Genomic DNA, 22,983 nt, shown 5'->3' with positions numbered 1-22,983 from the left:
GAAAATTTTGTATTTCAACGAAAAAATCTTTTTTGACGAAACATGCTTCGATTCGGAAAGTGTTCAATTTCGGAGTTGTTGCGGTGTTTTCATTGACGCTCTTGTTTTTCCTCAATTTCCCAAGAAAACAAAGTTCATCTTCCTGTAATTTTTGCTCTAGAACACACAATGGCTCACCCTTCCGTTGATCTTGTTGAAGAAGACGCTGCGGATCTACAATTTCCCAAAGGTATTAATGAAAAAACACAAAATTGAGGTTATGTCAATGTCTCTTTTTTTATCAAAACTTTTCGCATTTTCCAGGTAATTTTTCATCAAAATCCACCCTATTGAGCTGTGATTTTCCCCCAGAAGCTTTAAATTTTACTAAAAAACGCATTTGGCTGTGCAATTTCTGCTCACAAGACCTCTGTGAGCCTTTTATTGAATGTGTTGAGTGCCGGGAGGTGTTTTGTCCACCTTGTTTTGCTTCCGGAAGAGAAACAATCAGGCATAGAAATTTCCACCAATATTCGGTGCGTCAGGATGATTTTCCCATCTTCCGGGGATCATCCTGGACGGGGAGGGAAGAGAAAGTCCTGCTGGATTTAATTGCAAAGTATGGGCTTGGGAATTGGAGTGATGTGGCGAAGGGAATGAGAAATCGGTCGAGTAGTGAATGTCAGAGGCACTACTTTCAATTCTACACCAATGGACTCGTGGGCAGGATGTGTGGCCTCCAAGAGGAGCCCTATGTAAGGGAATTGCGTGAGCATTGGGGGAAAAGTGAGTGTGCTCGGCTCAGTAGATTCCCTCCGGAAACACTGGAAGCAAAAGCTCTTGCGGGATATCGTGCAGCACGGGGAGAATTTGATATTCCCTACGATCAGACGGCAGAGTCCATCCTTAGTCACATTGACGTGGACCCGTGGCCAAGTGAGGAGGACACAGAAGCCTCCAAAGAGCTCAATTGTGCCGTCTTCCGGGCCTTCAATCATCGCCTGAGGTTGGTTGTGAGATCCCTACGAGGTTTCCCTTTTCTGAAAGCAGTGATTTTTGGGTTTTCCAGGGAAAGGAAACGGAGGTACAATGTAATTCGAGAGCACGGACTCTTGGATCATCAATCCACAGCAATACGACTGCAGAGTATTGAGGAAATTTTGTCAGTTGGAGAGAAATCTTTCGAGAAGGCGTCCAATGCCACGAGATTCTCAGCATTTGTCCAACTTCTCTCAGCTGAATCATTAAATCTTCTTGTGGCACGTCTTAAGCATGCCCAGGAACTTCGGAATTACCTACAGAGACTCATGGAAATGCGTCGTTTGGGTGTAACCTCCCTCTATGGCGGGAAGCTCTACTATCGTCTCACCGAGATGCGAAAGCGCCTGCTTAAGAGTCAGAAGAATCAGAAAGAAGCGCTTGATGGGGAGCTAAATGTACCCGTTCAGGGGAAAAAGATGAATCCCATTGACATAGTTGGATTGCCCGGCTATGAGAGACTCTCCGAGGAGGAGAAGCATCTCTGCAGTACACTGAGACTCGAACCAAATGCCTTTTTCACCCACAGAGATACCCTCCTTGACACACACGCAAAACAAGGGCATTTAGCACTCGCAGAAGCGAGAAAACTCCTCAAAATTGACGTTAACAAAACAAGGAAGCTCTATGATTTTCTCTCCGTGCGCGGCCTCATCTCCAAGCCAAATTGTAGAGATTTAAGAGAAAAAAATTAGAATTTTCCGTTGTTTTAATAAATCCTTCTTTATTTTGTCTTCTCTTGCAGAATTTGAGAATGCCGAGACTCTCTTAATCAGTGAAGTTCACATGCTGTTGGATCACAGAAAGAAGTTGAATGAATCAGCGGACGAGGAGCAGGAATTCTCAGAAGTTTTCCTCAAAACCTACAGCTACACAGACATATTCCGGAAGTTTAAGAACAAAGAAACAATTGCAGCTGTCCGGAGTTTGCTAATGCAGAAGAAACTCCACAAATTCGAACTGGCAGCCCTGGGAAATCTCTGTCCGGAAGCCCCCGAAGAGGCAAAGGCGCTCATTCCATCGCTCGAAGGGCGCTTCGAGGATGAAGAACTGCGACAGATTCTCGATGATATTGGGACAAAGAGGAGTTTGCAGTATTAAGTGTTTCTAAGCCGTATCTCAAAGTGTGACAAAATACATTCATAAATTGAAATGGATTTATAATAAACATTAAAGTTTTCTTGTATCTTCTTTTTTTTTGAATCAATTGAAAAAGAATTGATTTTTTGATAAAGGATTTCGCATTTTCTTGGGAGATTTTCGTGGAATTTTTTCGAAAGAAAAGACAAAATTTTCCATAAGAATTCAAAAAACTTTTAATTCAGAAACAAGAAAAGGAATAATTTCATATTTCAAGATCCTTTAAGTTGTGCAGTCTATTTTAAAGTTGCGTATCCCTGTCATCCTGTCTGATTATATGCATCTCATGATTCCTGCTGATCCTCCAACGCCTCATTATCTTGGGGATTGTTGTTTGAGATGTGAGTACCTGATATATCGAAAAGTGCTTTGCCTTTTGTCCTCAACTCCTCGATCTTGACTTTTGTTAAACCTGTATGAAGACTTTTCTTCAGAATCTTGCACTTTATGTGGATTCTGAGAATTCTAGATGCGATGCTAGTCAAAAGGATGGTAGGCCTCCCCATTTTGTGCCACAGAGCTTGCACTTCCGTTGCCACAGTCTTGGCAACGAGTTTCGAAGTCGGGTTCTTATTATTGGCGTCAGTCCGTAGTTTCTGCGCGATGTAGCCGTAGTGGCGCATGACCGATTCCAAAGTTGGTAGACCGGTTGTGGGTAGCTTCATCGGTTCCCCAAAAATGTAAAAGCGGCTGCTGCTGCTATTTTCAGCGCGAGGCTTTGTGTCCTAAAAGGATGAATTACAAAAAAAAAAAATTGTCAGAAAATTGGAAATTACAAAGAAAAAAAATGTTTAAGGACGGAGTAAAAAGCAACACAGGACATTCCATATAAGTCCTGAAAGCAGGTAGAACCAAAAATACCCTTCGTTCTTCAAAGTTTCCTTAATTAAGAAATTAAATTAATTTTCCATACAAAATGTGGAAGATTAAACCGATTAAACCTGATGGAGTTTTTAATTTGTCAAGATTCAAGAATATGGCTGTTTTAATCATACTTTAGGGGAGTTTTTTGGGCAAATTTTTAATGTTTTCATTCTTCTTAAACATAGTTCTTCGACGCTGGTTACATTTTGAAGCCTAATTATTTAAGTGTATAAGAAAATCACTTTTCGCCATCTTGTGATTTTCTGACTTTTTCACAGAACTGCCCTAAAACAAAAAGATATGTTTTCCTCAGGATCTACTGGATGGATTTTGATGGGGTAAAAAGCAAATGAAAGAGGAAATACCAATACAGATTTTGATGTACCAGAATTTTGAATTTCCATTCTGGGGCTGAGAAAAGTGGAAAAATGTGACTTTTGTTCAGATATTTTTGACGTTTTTCAACTTTTCTCAGCCCCAGAATGGAAATTCAAAATTCTAGTTGTAGATAAAAATCTGCATTGGTATTTCCTCTTTCATTTGCTTTTTACTTTTTACCCCATTAAAATACATCCAGTAGATCCTGAGGAAAACCTACTTTTGTGTTTTAGGGCAGTTCTGTGAAAAAGTCGGAAAATCACAAGATGGCGTCGCACCTAAGATGGCGGAAAGTGATTTTCTTACTCTTCAATAATAAGTCTTTACATATGGCCACCACTTGAAAACCAAGTTTAAGAAAAACCCCAAGAAAATTAAAAACATTTAATTTCACCCGCTCTCAAAAGAATTTTAATTTTCGTTTATTCTAGAAAATTCTTTGAAGGAGTCTTGTGCATCCTTAAAAATCTTGTTTGATCTCTGATAAATGACCAATTAAAAACCGTTTTAATTATTTTTATTGAAGCTATTGAAGTATGCAAAATTATTTTTTAAAAAAAAATCATTAGAGGGCTTCAATTATGGATTTTTCTTCAACGGAAAATCGCTTTTTGTGTTGCGCGTTTGAGACTTTTAGAAAATTCTTTGCAGAAAGTCAATTCTTTTAAGAGAAAGTTTGGAAAAGAACTTACATTGCTTCTGCCCGGGGAATCGCCTTTTGATTCAGCAGAAGACTCGATTTTGGGGGCACTCTCCTTGTTCTTCAGCTCCTTCTTCTTCTTGTTTCTGTCCATTTTTTAATGAAACTGCTGCAATAATTGGCCTCTGTTCACTCTCAATTAATCTATCAATTTTTGTGCTTTTGCAATCACTTGAGTTCTTTCTCCAAAAAAATCCAAATTTTAACTTTTTTTTGCACTTTTCTTCTCCTTAAAATACAACCTACTCCGACGCTCGTCAAAAACAGAATGATCACGTCTCGTGCTTGTCCGGTCCGCTCGTCATACGCTAGCAAGGCTGGCAACTCAAAATGTTAAAGCTCCGCCTCCCAACATCCCGCGCCAGGACAACGCTATGAACTCACCACGCGTGGAAGGATTGTGATATTCCAGGGACGTACTGTTGGTACAAATTAAGCTGATCCTGCTCCCAATTTGATCGAGTTGCTGTTTGATCGATTTTCGTGATTCAACGGTTTAACAGATTTTGAAAAATCTGAATAAAATTTACATTTTTTTTGCAAAGAAATAGTTTTCTTTTAATTTTTAATCATCATACATATTGTCACTTAAGTACCACAAAAAAAATATTATACATGCTTTCATCAGAAGTGATTGAAAATGGAATTAATATTATATAAAAAATATACAGAAATCCAATTTAATCCTCAATATATAGCTCAAACCCTAAGAAATCTCAAGAGCTACATACATATTTTTTGGATTTTCTCTCATTTCCTTAAATCGGTGGCTAAAATACAATGCGAGTGCGCATAAAGGGAAAAAAATCAGTGATAGAGTAAATTGTAAGTAACCTAGAGTAATACAATTTCATTTAGAGATTAGTTTGTTAAAAGAATACAATTTAAAACCTACTGGTATACCTTTCTTCTTTTTAAAAATTTTACATACAAATTTTTTTCTTTTAATTTTTCTACAAAACTTCTTGTCTCTTGATTATTATGAAATTTCTTTTTTATCTAATAAAAATCATCTACTTAATTCTCGGATTTTGTTTTTCCTATAAATATTAATTTTTTTTTTTTTCATTTATTGTGCATTCAAGCAAGTAAACTCTTTTCCGTTTCCGTTCCTTCAGCTTCTGCTGCTTTCCGTTCCGTTCGAGCTTTGTTGCGTTTAATCATGGGCATAAATCCCCAGAGAGCGGCTCCACTGAAGAGAATAAATCCGAGAGTCGTGAAGAGGGACTCGTAGGATTTGGCATGCTCAATCCACAGCCCACAAATGGGTGGACCCACAAGTTGGAGGATCCCATTGACAAAGAGACTGATACCGTAGGTGGATGTGAGACGCTCCTCACCCAGCATGTCTGCCATTATGACCGCTGTGATGCCCACGTAGACCCCAGAAGCGAGTCCAAAGCACGCACAGCAGATGCTGATGAAGGAGTAGGTCGTGGCCAGTGGAAGAATTGCCAGGGAGATGCCTGAAATTGCAAGTCCTCCCACAAAGTACCACGTCTTCGGGATAAGTTCCGTATCTGACAGGGCAGATCCCCCAATTCTACCCACAAGATCCAACGTTGAAACAATCGAGAGCAAATACGCCGCTAGGCTCTTATCAAATCCCATGGCTATGGCATAGGCGGGCAGGAGGATGATAAAGTTCGTGTATCCAATTGCATTTGTGGAATTTGAAATGAGAATGACGAGATATGTTGGATCTGATAGGAGACTTAAATCAAAGAATTTCTTCTTGTCAATCTTTCCCTTTCCCTCCTCCTTTGGCTTCTCATCCCGATGTTCCTTCTTCTTAATCCTTGAGCACGAAGAAACGGGATTGAGGGACTTTATGGAGACATGCGATGCAAATTCCGCCGGATGAATGGACAACGTACTACCGTGATAGGGTGTGCTAACGTACTGAAAGGAACTCGTTGAGGGAGATCTCTTGGCTAAGCGCCCACCCGATGTTACGCGATTATTCATAAAACGCTGACTTAGCTTTGTGCCAGACATCCGTGACTCCGGAACAGCATACAAACTCGGATTGGAACTCAAATCCGTCAAATTGTTGGCGTACGTTTGATTGCGGAAGCCATCGCGGACGGGAACACTTATCTTCCGATTACGATCCACCTACAAAAGAAGCTCAATGATTTTTACAAAGATCTCGAGGAATGTTTATCATGGAGCACCCACCATGCCATCCATGCCACTTCCTTTGGAGAAATTCCTCACAACAACCGCACTGGCACTACGTACAAATCCATTTTCATGCGCGAGTGTTGGTGTTTGGCACTCTGGAGGTGATTTTGTCCCTGAATCCTCAATGGCAAACTTCCCTCGACCATCGAGGGCATCCGGAGATGCCGTAAGATCCAACACAATGCCTTCATCATCTTCAGCATTTGCCGTATCTTCTGGTTCCGTCCGCACTTTCGGCACACGCTTCATGTGCTGCTCAACGGGTTGATAAAAGATTGCGGCAACCCAGACATTGAGGGTGACACCACCCATAATAAGGCACGCTCCCCTAAAAGAAAGAACCCTCAAATTAGCACCCCTTGAGGAATTTTTCTAATTAAACAAAAAGAAAAATCTTCAGAGGCACAGCGATGATTTTTCCACAAATCCCACAAAGGAAGGCTTGAAAAAAATCATCAAAAAATGCCCTCAATGATTATGGGAACCTGTATCCAAATGTCTCCAGGAGATATCTCAGCACGGGCGGAAGGATAATTGAGCCAAGGGCACTCCCTGAGATACATAGCCCATTCGCAAGTCCTCGCAGGCGAACAAAGTAAGAGGTGACGATGTAAACGGTGGGCGGGAATGCCAATCCGGCGCCCGTTCCCACCAAAATTCCATAACTATAATTGAAAATGATTCATATTTGACTAAAATCTCTTGCCTGACTTCTGCCGTACCTAATGTATAAATATGTGACAGATGAAGCCCAGAATGTGAGAATCATTCCTACAACAAATTGAACAATTTTTATCGTCACATTTTCATATTTTCATTGCACACGTGGGCTTTTGCCAAAGCCATTGATCTCGTAACACGAGTGCACACATTTCTCAGTTTTCATTCATTTGGATTATTATTTTTTTTTTGAGGAGAGATTCTTTGTGTTTTATTGTCTTCTTTACCTACTGCTGCAAATGTTCCGCCCAAAAGTGTTACAGTACGGAATGAATATTTCACAGATAAAATGCTCGAGATGGGTCCTGAAAGAAATTATTTTATATTAATTTCCATTTCAAGTTTATGCGATGAGAATTTAATGATTCCCAAAAGCATAATCTTGCCAAGTTCTTTAAAGTGCTTTCTCAGAGTAATTTTAATCGGGCGGAGGTGAAATGGTGGAAGTTTTTTTTTAAATTTCAAAGCAATATTTTTAAGTAAAACATTCAGGATTCAATGTCAGAAAAAATCAATTCCAGGATATTTCTTGACTTAGCTGTTTAATTAAGGATGTTTTAGTTTTTTTTTACTATATATTTATATTTACTCATATTTCTCCAATATTTTGTACGCTACGATTTTCTTTGTTGAATTTGAGCTCACAAAAAGTTTTTATTTACACAAAAAGCGAATAAATTTGTTAAAAAAAGAGTTTGAGAACTTCGTGTTAATTTATCAAAAAATATTGATTAAAAATTTTTAAATAAGAATTCATAAAAATTCTAAAAAATTAATTGGCCATTAATTAGTTTAATAAAAAGAAAGTTTTAGAATCTACCCCTTAAGGTTCTACGTGGCAAAATCAATATAAATTAAATAACTAAATTCTAATATTTAATTCTTCAAAATATAAAATTTAGAAGAACATTAAAATTTCATCACAATAAAATACTCATGAATTTGCCAAAATGTCAAACAGGTGATGAAAATTTAAACATTACTTGACTACCGGATTAAATGAAATTGGCGTATAAAAATAACAATTGTCTCGTAACGCCGGTTGGCATCAAGTTGTCTTTATTGTGTTAAGTATTAGAAAAAAACAATTAAGTTTAAGTACCTCAAGTGTTTAAGATGGGTTGAAAGTGAGAAAATTTTATTTTATTGCTTGAAATTAAGGAAATTAATTAATGATTTGCTTACTTTCTAACACGGTTGATCGTATTTTCAAAATACAGAAATGAATTATTTGTAATTAAAAATTTGAGATGTTTGTGCTAAACAGAACCCTTAATAGATACGATTATTTATTAACATTTTTTTTTCAAGCAATTGAAAACTTCTATTTTAATATTAAAAAACATGGGTATCTGCAAAAAAACTACCTTAAAACATCAGATTGGAAAACTCTTCAAAAAAAATTTACAACTTTGTATCACTAGGTCAATACAAATACGTAAAATTGTCTACTACTTATCATCTTCTGATAGGAAGTCAATTGACGCTAATAAGTATCAATTGAGTAACTGATAATTTCCATTCCTACACAAAAATTTCTCATGCGAAGTGATAATTTGCAACAAAAAAAATTGAACACGTTTTTGTGCCATTTTCGCGGACCTTGAGCTTTTATTTCACTCACCTCTTACAGTGTCTATGATGGTCCTTGACCACTAATATGTATTATTTTTTTCATTTCCCTAAAGAGCACACAAACTGTTGAAATTTATGTTATCGCCCCTGAAGGTTGTTTCTCTAAAAGATCACCGCTTCAGTGTAATAAATCTCATTGAGAAGTAGTTTTAGGAGGAGACACCAACAAGTCTTGTGAATCTCGTTCACATTTTGGGACATAGAGGAAAATGAATGAAAGCTGTGCGTGTTTGTGCTTAATCACTATTAATGAGGGTGTACATAAAATTAACTATTGCAGCACATTTTCTATGAGATTGATCAGCGGAAAATTGCTTGTAGAACCTTGGCAAGATTTAATGAGAAAATTCTCTTTTTTTTCACCATGGAATGTCAATGCTTACCCAGAGAACTGTAGAGGAAGTAGCAGAGGGCAGGAATCCATGCGGCTGTTGCGGGAGATGCATTGAATGTTTCGAGAAATTCCACAAAGAGTACCCCAAAGCTTTTTATTGTACCAGGAATGAGGATATTAACGAGCATTGAGCCGGCCAGTACAAGCCATCCCCATCCACCATCAGGCGGTACTAATTCATAATCCGTACTTTCCATTGCGGATTCCGTCATTTTCTCCATCTCATGCTTCTCCTCGTCCTCCTCAGGCAGAATCGTAACTACATGTTCCCCAACCCCATGCCAAAGAAAAAGCCATAATTCACAAGAGTGATCTTGAAATGTGTGTTCAACAAACTCTCTCCGATCATCTGGTTCAATTCTCAATGTCAATGGGGAGACTTTCTCCTAAATTTTCCCCACAATTTTCTTAAAATATATCGATAAAGTCTCCCCGAAAGAAAAAAAAAACATTGAGAGCAAAAAGACCATCAATGTCTGATGATTTTTCATAAAACCTAACTCATGTTCTCACAGTTTCATTCACCGCGTGGCGTCGTCTTATTTTAGAGTCATTTTCATCATAAATGTATTTCTAAAAGCTAAAAATTCGCACGAGTATCCATCACCCACACACAATGCCAAAATGCAAACTCATGGCTTTGATGCAAACACGCGCGCTTCCAATCTCCGGGGATGAGGTCGATTTTTTTTTATTCTTGTATATGGAAAATCCACTCACGAATCACCTGATTAGCTCGAAATTTCCTTCACAGAGTCATGAAAATTGGAGCAAATTGAGGGGACAATTTTACTTTTATTTTTTAACTCATTCCTCCTTCACGCACAGTTCAATCGATAGCCGAATTGAGTGGCGTGTAGGTAAGAGATATTGCGTTCTTGCTAATCATGTGAGGAGGAAAATGTGTTCAAAGCATGATGGTTTAAAGATATAATTTATGTGTTATTGCAGGAAAATTTAAATGGGAATTTTGCTGTGAATATTATAAAAGCTTTAATACTTTTGCAATTTATTTAAGGATTTTACATCTCGTAAAGTTTTTAATTGCTTATTAAATATTCTCTAAATTTAGGAAAATTTCACATCAAGTTAAGAAGGAAAATATTGGAAATTATACCCTTGATATTTGGAAAATTTATATAAAGAGAAACATGGCTTAAATTCTCATGCTTTTCTCAGTGAATTTTCTTCAGTTTTTTTTAGCCACTAATCATGATACAGGTGCGATTGAAGCCATTAAAATATATAAATTTTTAGTTGAAAAAAATTAACGAAGCATAAAAGAAATACAGTGTGACAAAAACTCCAATTGTGACGTCATTTTTTGCATTCTTGGGAAAATATTTGCCGCTACTTGAAATTAATTTCGTAGAATATTCGCAGTCTCTGGCGATTTTAAATTTTTTTTTTTAAATTATCGATTGAGCAAGAATATTTAATTGTTTCCTAGAATGAGGGATTTTCCCGTACAGAAATGAATGAATTCTTTTAAATTAGTTGGTATACCACAATCGTGGCATACCAAGTATTGTAATCATCGGAAAAACCGACCATCTCAGATCGGGTTCAAACTTGGTATAAGCTCGTTTCAGACATCCCACATTACGAAAATGGTGGTGGAAAAATTTTGTTCCGGCCGGCCTGCCGGCCGTCCTGCCGGTGGTCCAAACTTTGCCTTATAGCTCAAAAACGGTAACAGATAGAGACTTCGGGTTTGAAGTTTTCTATAGAAATGTGGGTGTAAAATTTCATTTTTTTGCATTTTCAAAATTCAAGATGGCCGCCGTCCGCCATTTTGAAATACCGTCAATCACTTCCCTTATAGCTAGAGGTCTGAAATTTTAGTATGTTATAGAGCTCAGTGAGACATTTTCATCGATAATTCATACTTGAAAATCGGTCAAGCGGTTTAGCAAATATGGCGGCCTAAAGCAAAAAGTGTTTTCTTGATATATCTAGAGAACGGCTTGACCGATTTTGACCATCTTGGTATCAAATGAAAGGTATTGACGAGCCCTACAACTGTCTAGAACATTCCAAGTTCAAAAAATGTCCGCAAGAGGCGCTAAAATCAAAACCAAAAATTGCCTAACTTTAAGGGGCAATATCTCCGAATCCCCATTAGGCAAATCTTTTAAATTTTGATATGTTGTAGCCTGACTCAATATCTTTCACCAGTCCAAAAATGAAGAAAATCTATGTCGCCGTTTAGAAGATATGGCCATTTGAAAAATTCTTGAATTTGAAAAGTTCTAAGAGCCATATCTCTTGAACGGATTGTCCGATTTTACTCAATTTGGTATCAAATTAAAGGTTTTACAATTCTCTACAACTTTCTAGAACATCAGAAACCTCTAGAAATATTCCTTGTGGGCAAAAAGTGCAAAAAACTGTTTTGGTAGAACAAAAATCCGCCATTTTGTGTTCTGGAGGTGACTTTGAAATGTATCGAAATATATGTCAGATTATAGCTTATTTCAATACCTTTCCAGAACTAGTCAAGAAATTTCTGTATGTGCAATAGAACTTGAGATATAACCATTTTTGTCTTTCGAATTGATGAATTTCATAAAAAAAATCAACTTTGCCTACTAATACTACTTAAAAATTAAATTACAACGCATAGACTGACCCATCCGCGTTGTGGTATACCAACTCTAATAACTGGACGCGTTATGATTGACTTCTTAATCTTCTCTCAGAACAGAACATTTCTTTGTTTTTCTTTTGGCGGCAAGATTACAGCTTCATGCATAAAAAGAACTTTTTTTTATCAACTTCAAAACACCTTTTTACTTCTGAGAAAAACAATTAAAATATTTGTGATTAGAATTAGAACTTTGTAGCCATAACAAATTACTCACGTACTGTATGTACTGAGAATTTTCACATTCTTGCACCACATAAATTGCAAATATTAACTTTGACTCTTTTTACAAAATTTTCCATTTAAAATGAATTTGCGAAAACATTTTTTTTTGCAATTGCTTCAAAAATTCACATTTTCGCTTTATCATCAATTTTTTTTCATAGCTTCAAATTCAATATTGTAGCAAATTCCCCGCAGAATAGCTATTTCCTGACTTTTTGTAATTAATTGCTTACACAGCATGGGAGCGAGGTAATTTGCACATATTTTGAAGCAATATATTTGTCATTGGAAAACAGATAAGAGAAATCGCTTCGTGATTTAGAACTAATATTTGTCCAATCACACAACAGGGGGGAAGAAAATTGAAAATTTTCCAGATAGAAAATGAGAAAACATAAATGTTTCGATTTTTTAAAAGGATTTTTGAGCAAAAACAACAGGTCAAGACTTATTTTTCATTCACACAATTCCCACAATTCCCTTGCGAACTGTTTTCCGCGTGAAAATACTACTCCAACGCAAAAGGGGCAAATCATTGAGTAATTTTAGTGTATGGTTAGATTGCCGCATATAGAAAGTCATATAGATGTGCGCAAGATTTATCACTGGCCAAGAGACTTTGAGTGAAACAGGAGATAAATCATCGGGAGAGAAAATAAAATTTAAATCCTTGAAATTCATAGATGACTGGCAAGATCACGGGGACTCTTCACAAACACTCTTGAAATGATGTTATTTTGAAAACACACGGATTTATTATCAGGAATCACCTCTATATGTTACAAATTTTCCAAGTTATATATTTTCTAACTTTCCACACTCAACTCTTGGCAAAACGAGTGATCAACTGTCTCAAGATGCGCGTTGCAAACTGACGATTCGCGCCTTTGCTCCTCTCTCAAATATATTGATTACTTAACAAATTGAGACTTGCGCGAGTCACCCGCAAAAGTGCGTCAGTCTTTCATTTTCCCCCCATTGCCGTCCCCCTTCTCCCATTTCCATCGTTAATTTATGTGGCGATTTTAGTTGCAACTTATGATGGAAAATATGATGAAAATGTATCACAAACATGCTCATTTTTTACACACATCGCAGTTGAAGGCGGTCAATTGAAAGGCGACACATAAAAGCGGCATATTTAGTACGCGTGTCTATATCGTTCTCTGGCAATAAATTGTTTTGTTCTTGAATTGAGTGCCAGGCCACAATATTGAATTCCCCGTAATTGACATAAATTGATTTAGCTTGGGAAATTTACTCACCGACTTTTGGCATCTTCTTCTTAAGGACACTGATACTGTTGCTTGAAGGAATCACAGCTTTACTCTCCTCACCGTCCACGGGAGATATTTCTTTTGGTCCGCCTGCGAATAAAATGGAAACGATATGATGGAAGAGAGACACACAAAACGTGACTAGTTCGTAGACCACGTTGTGTATGGATTTACCCAAAAAACCATAAAAAAGCTTTATGTTATGTACGTAGGGGATGGTGGGGTAATTTAGCGCATTTCGAAAATTTAAAATACTGAAAAATTTCTTTTTAGAGCAAAATTTTATCAAAAGTCCACATACCCGAATTTTGTGGCAGATATTAAAAAAAATCTCATTTTATGCGCGAAATGATTAGAACCTAAAATTCATATAATCCTATTTAGCCCGTTAATGGTTTTATATATAGTACATAAGTACTTATGTTTAAATTCATATTTTTTTTTCTTTCAGCAATTGGTAGACGCTTTTTTTCGTGGTAAAATCTGCAAATAAATTGGCATAAATGATATGGATAGATGATTCCAAGTAAGGCGAAATCCACTAAATAGAATTCCGGGTTAAAGAGCAAATAATAAAATTTCAATGAGGTATGGAGCTAAGTAAATAAGTATGTACATTATTTACACACATCGCAATAATTTTTAACTGGGCTGACTGAGGAAAAAAATATTTATTTAATTCAATTTTGTAGCAAACATAGAGATAAAATTTAAGAGGTTTCTTTTTTTTTTTGATAAAAGCGGAGATAAAGTGAATTTTATGATTCCAAAACACTTCCGTTTCAAAGCTGATGTGGCGTGAAAACTTTGTATGTATCACAAAAGGATCAATTAAGTCATCTAATGCGCATTTACAGTAGAATTAATTTGATAAAACCGCCTAAATGACGAGCACGTGTTAATCCGCATTAAGAACAAAACATATTACTCAACTATATAGTTTTGTGGCTCAGAATGCAAATATGATAAGAAAGATAAAGGAAAAAAACGCCATAAAGTGTAATCGAACATAATTAATGTAACAAGTATGAAAAAACAACAGAATGTTTTCATTGAATTTGCCTTGAGAATATTAGAGAAGAATGGGGTAAATTGGTTTAGTCTGAAAAAGAATTGTCACTTAAGGGTTACGAAAAGCTCAAAATATCATATTTTCTAGCTAGATAGAACAAAATGATCTGAGAAAGAGTTGTAGGGTAAGAATGTCCTAAAGATGAGCTGTACATTTGTCTTTATTCTGTTTGAAAAATATGATATTTTGAGCTTTTTCCAAGCCCCTAAGAGTTAAGGAAAATTTTAATAGACATTAAGGTTTTTAAAGAAATTATTCTGCTTCATAATTTGTTTTGTTAATGCTTTGCTAAATTTTAGAAAAAATGCCTTTTTTAAATCCGTAATGAGCATACATATTTGGTTTAATCAGTATCTCATTAAAAGAAGGTGCAATGTGAAGATAAGAAATTAGATCAGTCAGGATTTTCGAGAACAAAGAATTCAATTTAGAAAAATATTTTTCTTAAAAATCAACAATGTTAGCGCAATAATTTCTTCATACGCACGATGACTTAATAATCTCGTGACTAACAAATCTGTGGTAAATAACAATCAGATTGAACTGGAATTTCTTCAAACTGTCTGTTGATTCTGAGCTTTTGGTGAATAAACAAAAATTTCCCAAAACGTTCCAATATAGAATATTTTTCATTTCCCTACTAAATCAACATTGTTTGTGGCCTTTGTGGCTCAAATGTTTGTTTTAGGAAATGCTCCACTAAAAAAGAACTAGATTATTTTGCTTACTCAATCAATTATCCCGTGTTCAAAACACAGATTTCCCAGCTGGAGCATTTACACGGACATCAAAGAGACGAAAGAAGAATGCGAAATAAACGGAATGTTTTGGGGTCGAGCGAGTAATTTGCTCGCGAGGAAAAGCTCTGGGGGATTGCAATGATGCGTGAGTCATCAGCAGCGCCTCTGCGACTGCACGAGCCCGAAGAAGGTGGAATAAAATGCGGAATAAAAAGTGATTTCATTGACCTCGTCACAGAAATCAGCTGATGAGGCACAGAAGCACTTTTTTTTCGCTCTTCCTTCCAACAATTTGCAATTCTATGCTAATTTGCAAGGCGACAGAACACCATAAAATATGCTCGCTGTGCTTCTAATTAAGCAAAAATGTATAAATATTGATTTTGTGGAGGAAAGTCATGCTGTGTGGAAATAAATTCAAGACCAAGGAAACGCACTGCACCTTGTCTCCAAGTCTGTCTTATCGTTTTCCCGTGAAATTCTTTGTTCTCTGTGGGATTTCAATTATTCCCGCACTAAATGACTCGCGCGTTTGTCATCAATCTTTCTTTCTTGGGGCGTTTTTTGCTGCTCGTCCGTCCACCTTCATAATCTTCATTATTATTTCTCAAGATATCCAGTTTCTATGGAAGCGAAATAAGCTTTTGCAAACGTGTTTCTTTGTTCCTGGACACAGAGATTAGCCATCAAACCGTGCAAACTACACAATTCCTACCAGACGACACACCTTGGACGAAAAAAGAGGGCACATTTAGTAGTTTTTGTGGGTCAAGGTTTTACAGCTTTGTGGGCAATTTTCGAGGCAATTTTCTTGCTTCTGCAAAATGTGGAAAAGGCCACGGAAAACTAGTTCAATTGCAGAACCGTGGAAAACTTTTCCACCAAATCGAATTTCCCTCAAACACTCCTCCTCCTTACCTTGATCCATCTCCTGAAACTTCCTGAATATTTAATTTTTCTGGTAAAAATCCAACACAGCTCTTTTTGTTTTAGCCTCTCCGACAAATAAATCACGCCGTAATTTTCCTAGAAGCACTGCTTTTTCTCACATTCCAATTTAATTGAATGCTTTCTGCAAAAAAGGCGATATTGATGTGGAAATTGCAGGAAAATTGACAAGGAAAAATGATTGCGCTTCTTTTTTTTACGATCAGGATGCGAGGGTATTAAACACTCGCTATTTGTTCAACACTTTAGCACACTCTTTGCCACATTTTAATACTTTTATGGAGGTTTAATTAATTAATCACTCTCGCTTATATCACAAAACTTGCACTGAACAAAAAACGCGTCCAGCTGTTTTCCACGAACATTTTTTGTACAGTGGTGCTCAGTGTAAAATCATTCGGAAGTACTCTTCACATTCAGTATTTACAATGAGTGAGAGAAGTACATCCGAGGTGATCGTTATATGATGGTGCCACTTTATCAGGGAAGTGATGTCATCTGTCACAATTTTTGTAAATTGCCCCTCGAAATTTTAAATTCAAATATGGATTTTGTCGGTTGATTTACCAGAAATTTTACCAAATCTACCGAATAGTTTGGTAAATTCATCACCAGTTTACCACGATTTTGGAGGGAAAAAATGTAATTTAAACAATAATTTATTTCAAAACAAGATTTTCAACTAAATAATGAAACTTTTCGTGCGAAATACCGAGTTCAATGTACTTTTTATAGTCAACAGACTTGAGAATTTCAACGTGATGCTGTATAAACGGCTCATCTTTGTAATTTTCAAGCACAAATGCAGCAAATGGCAACAAATTATCACTGAAGAGCTTCACAAAAATCGACGGGAGGACAGTTTCTTTCAAATCACTTACAAAATACGTCAAAAAGTCCCTTAAAATTAACATACGAGTCTCCATAAATCTCTGAGCGATGTTCTCCGTAACAAAACACACAACATTCTTGGATTTTCTAGCGGCTTTCAGGAGATTTCGATATGATTCTTCATATGGCAGTGTTGTGATGCTCATTTCCTTGGTGCTTAGTTTACTAATCAGGTCACTGAGAATCTCCTCAATTGGTTGGCAGTAAAAAGTCACAATGTGATTGTAGAGTGATGAACACAATTTACTCTCGATAGAGAGCTTCCAAACTTTGTCGTAAAATTTATCAATTTCCCTGTGTCGTCTTCGAAATGGGGCCAACAGGTAAATTATCTTTTTGATCAAATCTCTTTCACTATAGCGACACATTCCGAGAAGAAAGAATCCAAAACTCAGTATTACTGAGATTTTGTGATCAATCAATTCGCATTTTTCGCAATCAGCAGATTCTGTAGATGTGCTCTGGTTCCAATGAACGTATTCGTGAAGATCAGTTAGAAGGGGATTTTCCACAAAGTAAGGAATATCTTCCGCATCTACGGGGACGTCCATTTCCAGCGACGTTACGAAATTCTCTCCAAAATCAGGCATAAATTTTGAAATTGACGACACACCTTTTAGCACCATTTTAATAATTGCCTGAAACAAAGGATTTATTGATTTTAGTGAAATATCAATAGAAATTCAATTTTTGTTAAATAATTTAGTTTATTTGGTAAATGTGGTAAACACTCGGTAAATATACTCCCGTTTTTTCGCACACAATTATAATGCAATTTTACCAATGAATCTTCGGCTTTTTCATTTCTCTCCGTAATTATGCCCTCAATGGCAGTTTCCAGCTTCTCAATCACTTCTCCTTGACACAGGGGATCCACGAATAAATAATTATTCCCACAACTGCAATCATATTCCATTATTTTCTCGAAAATTCTTCACAACAAACATTAAATTTTGAGGTTATGTACGTATATCGACGACAACGCCATCTGGACTGAAAGGAAAATTTTGCGTGAAAAAATTGTGGAAGCGTGGTGCAAATTTTCTGAGGTGTTTTTCTCGCGTTAAAAGTGAGTTTTCGTGGAATGGCTGCAGCGAAAGCGAACCAGCAGAGGCGTAGGATGCCGCAGAAGCAGAGAAACAATGTGCAAAAGTTCAAACCTGGCCCACAGAAGCGTCCAAATATGCGACCGAACATAGGGGGCATCGGCGCCATGTTTAATAACAGCAACTACAATGCCAATCAAATGATGGACAACCCCGGCTACATGGATTTCAATGAACCCGCTGTTCGGCCCCCGATGGGCGGTGGGAACAACAATCTCGGTGGCCCCAAGGGGCAGAATAAGGCGGGCGGTGGTCCGGGAATGCAAAGAAAGCAACCCAACAACAGGCAAATGGGGCAGGCGAATCAGCAAAATCGACGCCGGCAGCAAATGCCAATGCAGCGCCAGCAGGGCGGCGGCGGTGGAGGCGGAATGGGGGGTGGTGGCGGAGGGAATATGGGGGGAGGTGGTGGTGGTTGGGGAAATCAGCAACCACGTATGCCTCCTGCGACGCCGCCCAACATGAATCAGCGTCCCGGACCGCCAGGGCCACCTTTCCGCGGGGGCCCAATGCCACCACGGATGCATCCACATCCCATGGGACCTAACATGCCGCCCTTCCACCCACCACCGATGAATGGACGCTTCATGGGATTCGGACCACGCCCAGGACCTCCAATGCCACCGCCAATGGGTCATCAGTGGCCCCCAATGCCCGGAATGCCTAGACCTATGCACGGCGCCATGGGACCACCGCGACCACTTATGGCCGGTGGACGCCCAGGTGGTGGAAATATGCCAGGTAATCGCATGCGACGCCAGCAGAATACGAATCAGAAGACACAGCGAAAACCCACGAAAGCCAAGGGGAAGATGAAGCCAAATGTGGCCAAGAAGCCAAACCAGCCACAGAATCAGTACCCGCTGGAGGAGCCGTGGGTGACGCAGGAGATTAAGGATCAGCATCAGAAGAAGCAGGATCTGCAGAATCAGCTCAAGGGGAATCGAAATGACGAACTGTTTGCCCGGTTCAAGAGCGAACGCGACAAATTTGTGGCAATGTACGATGCCGCCAAGGCGGAGTACAACAAGAATAAGGGCAATCAGGTGAGTTCCACACAGTAATCCGCAGAATATCCCCCCTCAGTGCCTCACACACCGTCCGGCGATTTCGGGACACATTTTGGAGGAAGCGTAAGTACAATCCATTGCATCTTCACTGTCTCCTGCACAAGTTAATGGAATACTTTTATTTCTTCTTAATTTTCTCTAGAAGAAAAATTTTTTCGCATTTTCCCAGATGAAGCTTCCATGGAATTTTTTTTCCTAGAAAGTTCTATGAACATGAGTCACGAATTTAATAGAATTCTTCTCTATCTTTGATTCTTTGTTCGTGAAACAAAGAAATTTTCTTGAGTAGTGGAGATTTGAAGTTTTTCACAAGCAAAAGTAATTAATCAATGAGAAATCAACTTGCTAACATCGGCTCAAAATAAATCTTTGGAGGTCTCACATCTTTTCTACATAAAAATAAAACATTTGGCATTGATTTGTACGTCATAATGAGTCAGCAACTTCTCACTAAAAGATTTAAGCTCAAATAGGTTTTTACATTAGAGTTGAATTTATTTATTTTTCATTTTAATTGAATAGAAAAAAAATCTGGGAAAATGTTAGAAATTTTGTAAATTCTTTTAGAAAATTTGTCAAGAGACAGTGAAAATCAAAACAATATTTCTGTGGGGGAAATACCTGTGTAAGTTTTCATTAAAATTAGATTAGTTAGATCTCGCGTCTTTTACAAAAAAAAAAAGCACAACAAAACAACTTCTGTGATAGAATTTTATTGCAATTTGATAGAAAATTTTCTTTTTCATACCCTTTTTTCACGACATTTGTTGCATTTTTCCTAATCTCTGTTTCACATGGGGAAGAGTCACAAACCAACGCATTCATTGAGTAGAAAAAGTTCCTTTTAGCTGTAAAGGATTTTTTTTGTTATTCTCTGTTTTCTGTAGAAAATGTATTTTTCTACCTAAAATTACTCTATTCCTGGCATTTTTTTGCTCTAACAAGCAATCTTTTCTATAGATTTTGGGAGGAATGAATCATTTCCTCTCGAAACAAAAAGAAACAAAACCCATTTAGAATAACTTTTTTAGTTGATTTTCCTACAAATAATTTAAAATAAAATTACATTTAAAAATATATAATAAAGAAATAAAAATTTTTGGAAGGCCTTTTTCAACAACTGGAAAAAAACTATTTGTTGTTTTTGCAGGAGAAAATTGTTGACAAAACATTGGTTGAGTCCGACAATGCCAATGGCACCGATGGTGAATCGAAGCCAAATGGCCAGTAGAAATCAGAGTGAAAAACTACCTCGTAGTTTTTCTTTGCATCTCTCACTTGTGCGTGCGGTCATTTGCAAAAAGCCACACGTATTTCTTCATTTGAGTCAGCAATAGATAACAGCCGATGCTCTTGAAAAGCTGGAAAATGAGACACACTGAGAAAAGGATATTTTGTTCAATTTTTTTCTAATTTTTTTTTCATTCTCTTTTTGGATGAATAAAATCCAAAATAATATTTACAAATTACTGATAATAGAAAATAATCTTTTGTCTTTCTTTTTGTTATAAAAAAAATGTAGATTTAAAGATAAAATCATTTTATTTTAGTAATACTGAAAATATATTCAAAAATATCGCACAGACATGCACTTAATATAATTTCTTTGAATGATAAAACTGTGCGAAAATAATCTCAGAATGTTTGTGGATTTACTAAAAAAAAATTCTGTGTAATTTCTTTTTAATTTTTCAAAACATTTTAATGAATAAAACATCATTGATTTCTCTGATAAAAGATCTTGAAATATTTTAATTTCGTTTTTATATTACTAATTTAGTAAAATAATAGTTGTAAGAATGTCCTCTATTGGATATTTTATGAATTAAAATTGCTTATTTTTTCTTTAATTTATCAGAGAATGTAATAAAATTGATTTAAAAAATAAAAATATTTTATTTTATAAAGATAAAATTATTATATCTATATAATATTAACCCTTAAGGTGTATTTGAAAACAAACAAAAAATTGTATAATAAGATTTATGTGAAATGAAAGAAACATTATTAAAAAAATTTTAATTAATAAAATATAGTAAAGTAAAATAAACAGCATTAAAATCATAATAAAAAATATTATCTATTTTTTGTGTCTGACTCGAGAGATTTGACAAATTCAATGTCTTCACATTTAAATAATCTTTTACAACATATTTTATATACATATAAATATTTTAGAATATAAAATCATTTTTTTCCATTTAAATAAAATGCATCAATATGACGTAAATGTTGGATTTTTTTCCTAAAAACTTTTAGAATTACCTTTTTGGTTGGATTTTTGAGGAAAATCTCTTTAGAAATCCTAATGAATATAATTTTTAAATACATATACGATGTTAGAAAGACGTGACTATACTATGATTAGAAAAACTACTGTTCTTGTGGAATATTATAACTTCTATATATATTAGGTAAATTATAGAATTAAATCATCACCATTGAGAAGACATGAATAAATTTTGAAAAGAGAAAAAAATCAATATTTAACTTAATAAAATAGAGAATAAATTCAACAGGAATATAATTGAAAAATCAACTTAATCCCCGTTAATATTGTCACACTAACTTCTTGTTTAAGGAGATGCAACTAAGGATGTGTGCTGATAAAAAGGCCCTTCCTCAACAGAGATGACAAATAAAAGTAAATTTAAAGTCACTTTATGGCTTTTTATTAATTTTAGCAAAAAAAAATTCATCCAACTTAATTTTTCCTGCAGTATTTTATTAATTTTTTATGCCTTCCCCATCTAAATACACATTTTTGGCTTTGAAAGGACATGCCGATTTTAGAGCTTCTTACAGATTTGTGATTTTCAGATTTATCATGTTTTTTTTTTTTTTTTTAAATAATCTAGCTAATTCTTAGATTGGACCAAAGTCCCGTAAAATCTGTGAGAAGCATAATAAATTGGTAGCATTTATTTGCTGATTTTTTTTAAATATGGGTTCTTAAGTGAACAATTTACAGCTAAATAAAAAAAAAAAAACAAGAGAAAGAAATTTTCTGTCTGCGGTCCTCTAGTATTCCATCTATTCCATTAAGAGGCTTCCATTCACCACACACCAAACATTTTCAGTTAAAGTAAAGGATTGTTCATTAAACACCCCGATGCTTTGTCATCGCAGGTCTTAAGAATGATTTCACTTTAGCCATTGAGGGTTTAATTTTAAATTCCTAATTTTTCATATCGTCACTATGTGATATTTCATAAAATCTCAAATGGAATATCAAAAAGGATTTGAAAAAAAACAGCCGGATTGACAAAAAAAAAAACAGAAATAAAGAATATACAAAATATTTCCTTTTGTTTTAAAAGTTTACGGAACTTTAGGATAAAAATCAGACTTAGCAAATCAATAGAAAAGAATTGAATCAAACAATTCAATTCTATCATCAACCAAGTACGTAAGTAAATAATTATTTATTTAAAATTAATTGGTAAATTGAATTGTTGATGAAACACATTTTTATATGTATTAGAAAATAGTAAAAATCAATATTTTCGAATTAATAAATACCCTACATTGCTCGTATAATCAATGCAAAATAATTGTTGAAAAATGAAATTTTTTAGTTCAGATTGCTATTTGAAAAATTAATCTAATATTTTTTTTCAATTACTTTTATTAATTCCTTTTAAACTAAATGTTAATCTAGAAAAAAAAGATTTTTTTTAATTTTGCGAAGTCTAACTTCAAAATTGTCTAGAGAAGTAAATTCTAAATGAAAGTTCTTGAAAATTCCCAGAAGAAGTTCTAAAAATCTTTCTTGAACTGAATCAATCAAACTTTTGTAAAAAAAAAAACTACTTTTATGCACTCAAATTTAAATAAAGCCAAGCTTAGCAAATAAAGTGCAATGCATGCACTATGAAAATCTGGGTTAAAAGCTCAGCTAAATTTTTGCAAATAATCATTAAGTATGGGATGGAATTTCCACGATATCACCTATTTTTTTCGAACCTGTCT

At 35.8% G+C, this 22,983-nt stretch overlaps 5 protein-coding genes across 10 annotated transcripts; 2 read left to right on the top strand and 3 right to left on the bottom strand.

Moving 5' to 3' along the window:
• Positions 1 to 49: 49 nt before the first annotated feature.
• On the top strand, positions 50 to 2,203 carry LOC129797349 (DNA-directed RNA polymerase II subunit Rpb4). Of its 4 annotated transcripts, XM_055839794.1 has the most exons (4): positions 50 to 229; positions 304 to 985; positions 1,049 to 1,686; positions 1,763 to 2,203. In XM_055839794.1, coding segments are annotated over exons 1-4 (1,383 nt in total). In that variant the 5' UTR covers positions 50 to 168; the 3' UTR covers positions 1,765 to 2,203. The 4 variants fall into 4 exon arrangements, with proteins under 4 accessions (XP_055695769.1, XP_055695768.1, XP_055695770.1 ...); XM_055839793.1 differs by having other exon boundaries at positions 1,049 to 2,203; XM_055839795.1 differs by lacking the exon at positions 1,049 to 1,686 and having other exon boundaries at positions 59 to 229; positions 1,763 to 1,874.
• A 105-nt stretch (positions 2,204 to 2,308) lies between these two features.
• LOC129797351 (uncharacterized) lies at positions 2,309 to 4,365 on the bottom strand. Its single transcript, XM_055839798.1, has 2 exons — positions 4,092 to 4,365; positions 2,309 to 2,882 (listed from the first exon to the last, which is right to left on the bottom strand). Exons 1-2 carry the CDS (start codon positions 4,191 to 4,193, stop codon positions 2,442 to 2,444), a joined length of 543 nt encoding a protein of 180 aa, XP_055695773.1. The 5' UTR covers positions 4,194 to 4,365; the 3' UTR covers positions 2,309 to 2,441.
• A 265-nt stretch (positions 4,366 to 4,630) lies between these two features.
• LOC129797348 (monocarboxylate transporter 13) lies at positions 4,631 to 16,374 on the bottom strand. 3 transcript variants are annotated; one of them, XM_055839790.1, is made up of 8 exons: positions 15,915 to 16,374; positions 13,173 to 13,274; positions 9,025 to 9,294; positions 7,234 to 7,311; positions 7,009 to 7,057; positions 6,772 to 6,951; positions 6,281 to 6,614; positions 4,631 to 6,217 (listed from the first exon to the last, which is right to left on the bottom strand). In XM_055839790.1, exons 1-8 carry the CDS (start codon positions 15,922 to 15,924, stop codon positions 5,180 to 5,182), a joined length of 2,061 nt encoding a protein of 686 aa, XP_055695765.1. In that variant the 5' UTR covers positions 15,925 to 16,374; the 3' UTR covers positions 4,631 to 5,179. The 3 variants fall into 3 exon arrangements, with proteins under 3 accessions (XP_055695765.1, XP_055695766.1, XP_055695767.1); XM_055839791.1 differs by lacking the exons at positions 13,173 to 13,274; positions 15,915 to 16,374 and adding an exon at positions 12,678 to 13,112; XM_055839792.1 differs by lacking the exons at positions 7,009 to 7,057; positions 13,173 to 13,274; positions 15,915 to 16,374 and adding an exon at positions 12,678 to 13,111.
• Positions 16,375 to 16,587: 213 nt separating this feature from the next.
• On the bottom strand, positions 16,588 to 17,751 carry LOC129797346 (uncharacterized). The gene is made up of 2 exons (XM_055839788.1): positions 17,617 to 17,751; positions 16,588 to 17,473 (listed from the first exon to the last, which is right to left on the bottom strand). The coding sequence occupies exons 1-2, from the start codon at positions 17,749 to 17,751 to the stop codon at positions 16,604 to 16,606; spliced, it is 1,005 nt and encodes a 334-aa protein (XP_055695763.1). The 3' UTR covers positions 16,588 to 16,603.
• A 70-nt stretch (positions 17,752 to 17,821) lies between these two features.
• On the top strand, positions 17,822 to 21,670 carry LOC129797345 (DNA-binding protein K10-like). Its single transcript, XM_055839786.1, has 2 exons — positions 17,822 to 18,987; positions 20,162 to 21,670. The coding sequence occupies exons 1-2, from the start codon at positions 17,920 to 17,922 to the stop codon at positions 20,240 to 20,242; spliced, it is 1,149 nt and encodes a 382-aa protein (XP_055695761.1). The 5' UTR covers positions 17,822 to 17,919; the 3' UTR covers positions 20,243 to 21,670.
• Positions 21,671 to 22,983: the final 1,313 nt, after the last annotated feature.

Source organism: Lutzomyia longipalpis, chromosome 1, assembly GCF_024334085.1.
Source record: "Lutzomyia longipalpis isolate SR_M1_2022 chromosome 1, ASM2433408v1".
In the NCBI taxonomy this organism is placed as follows: domain Eukaryota; kingdom Metazoa; phylum Arthropoda; class Insecta; order Diptera; family Psychodidae; genus Lutzomyia; species Lutzomyia longipalpis.
Note: the sequence above shows the minus strand (reverse complement) of the source record. Positions and strands in the feature narration are given on the sequence as shown.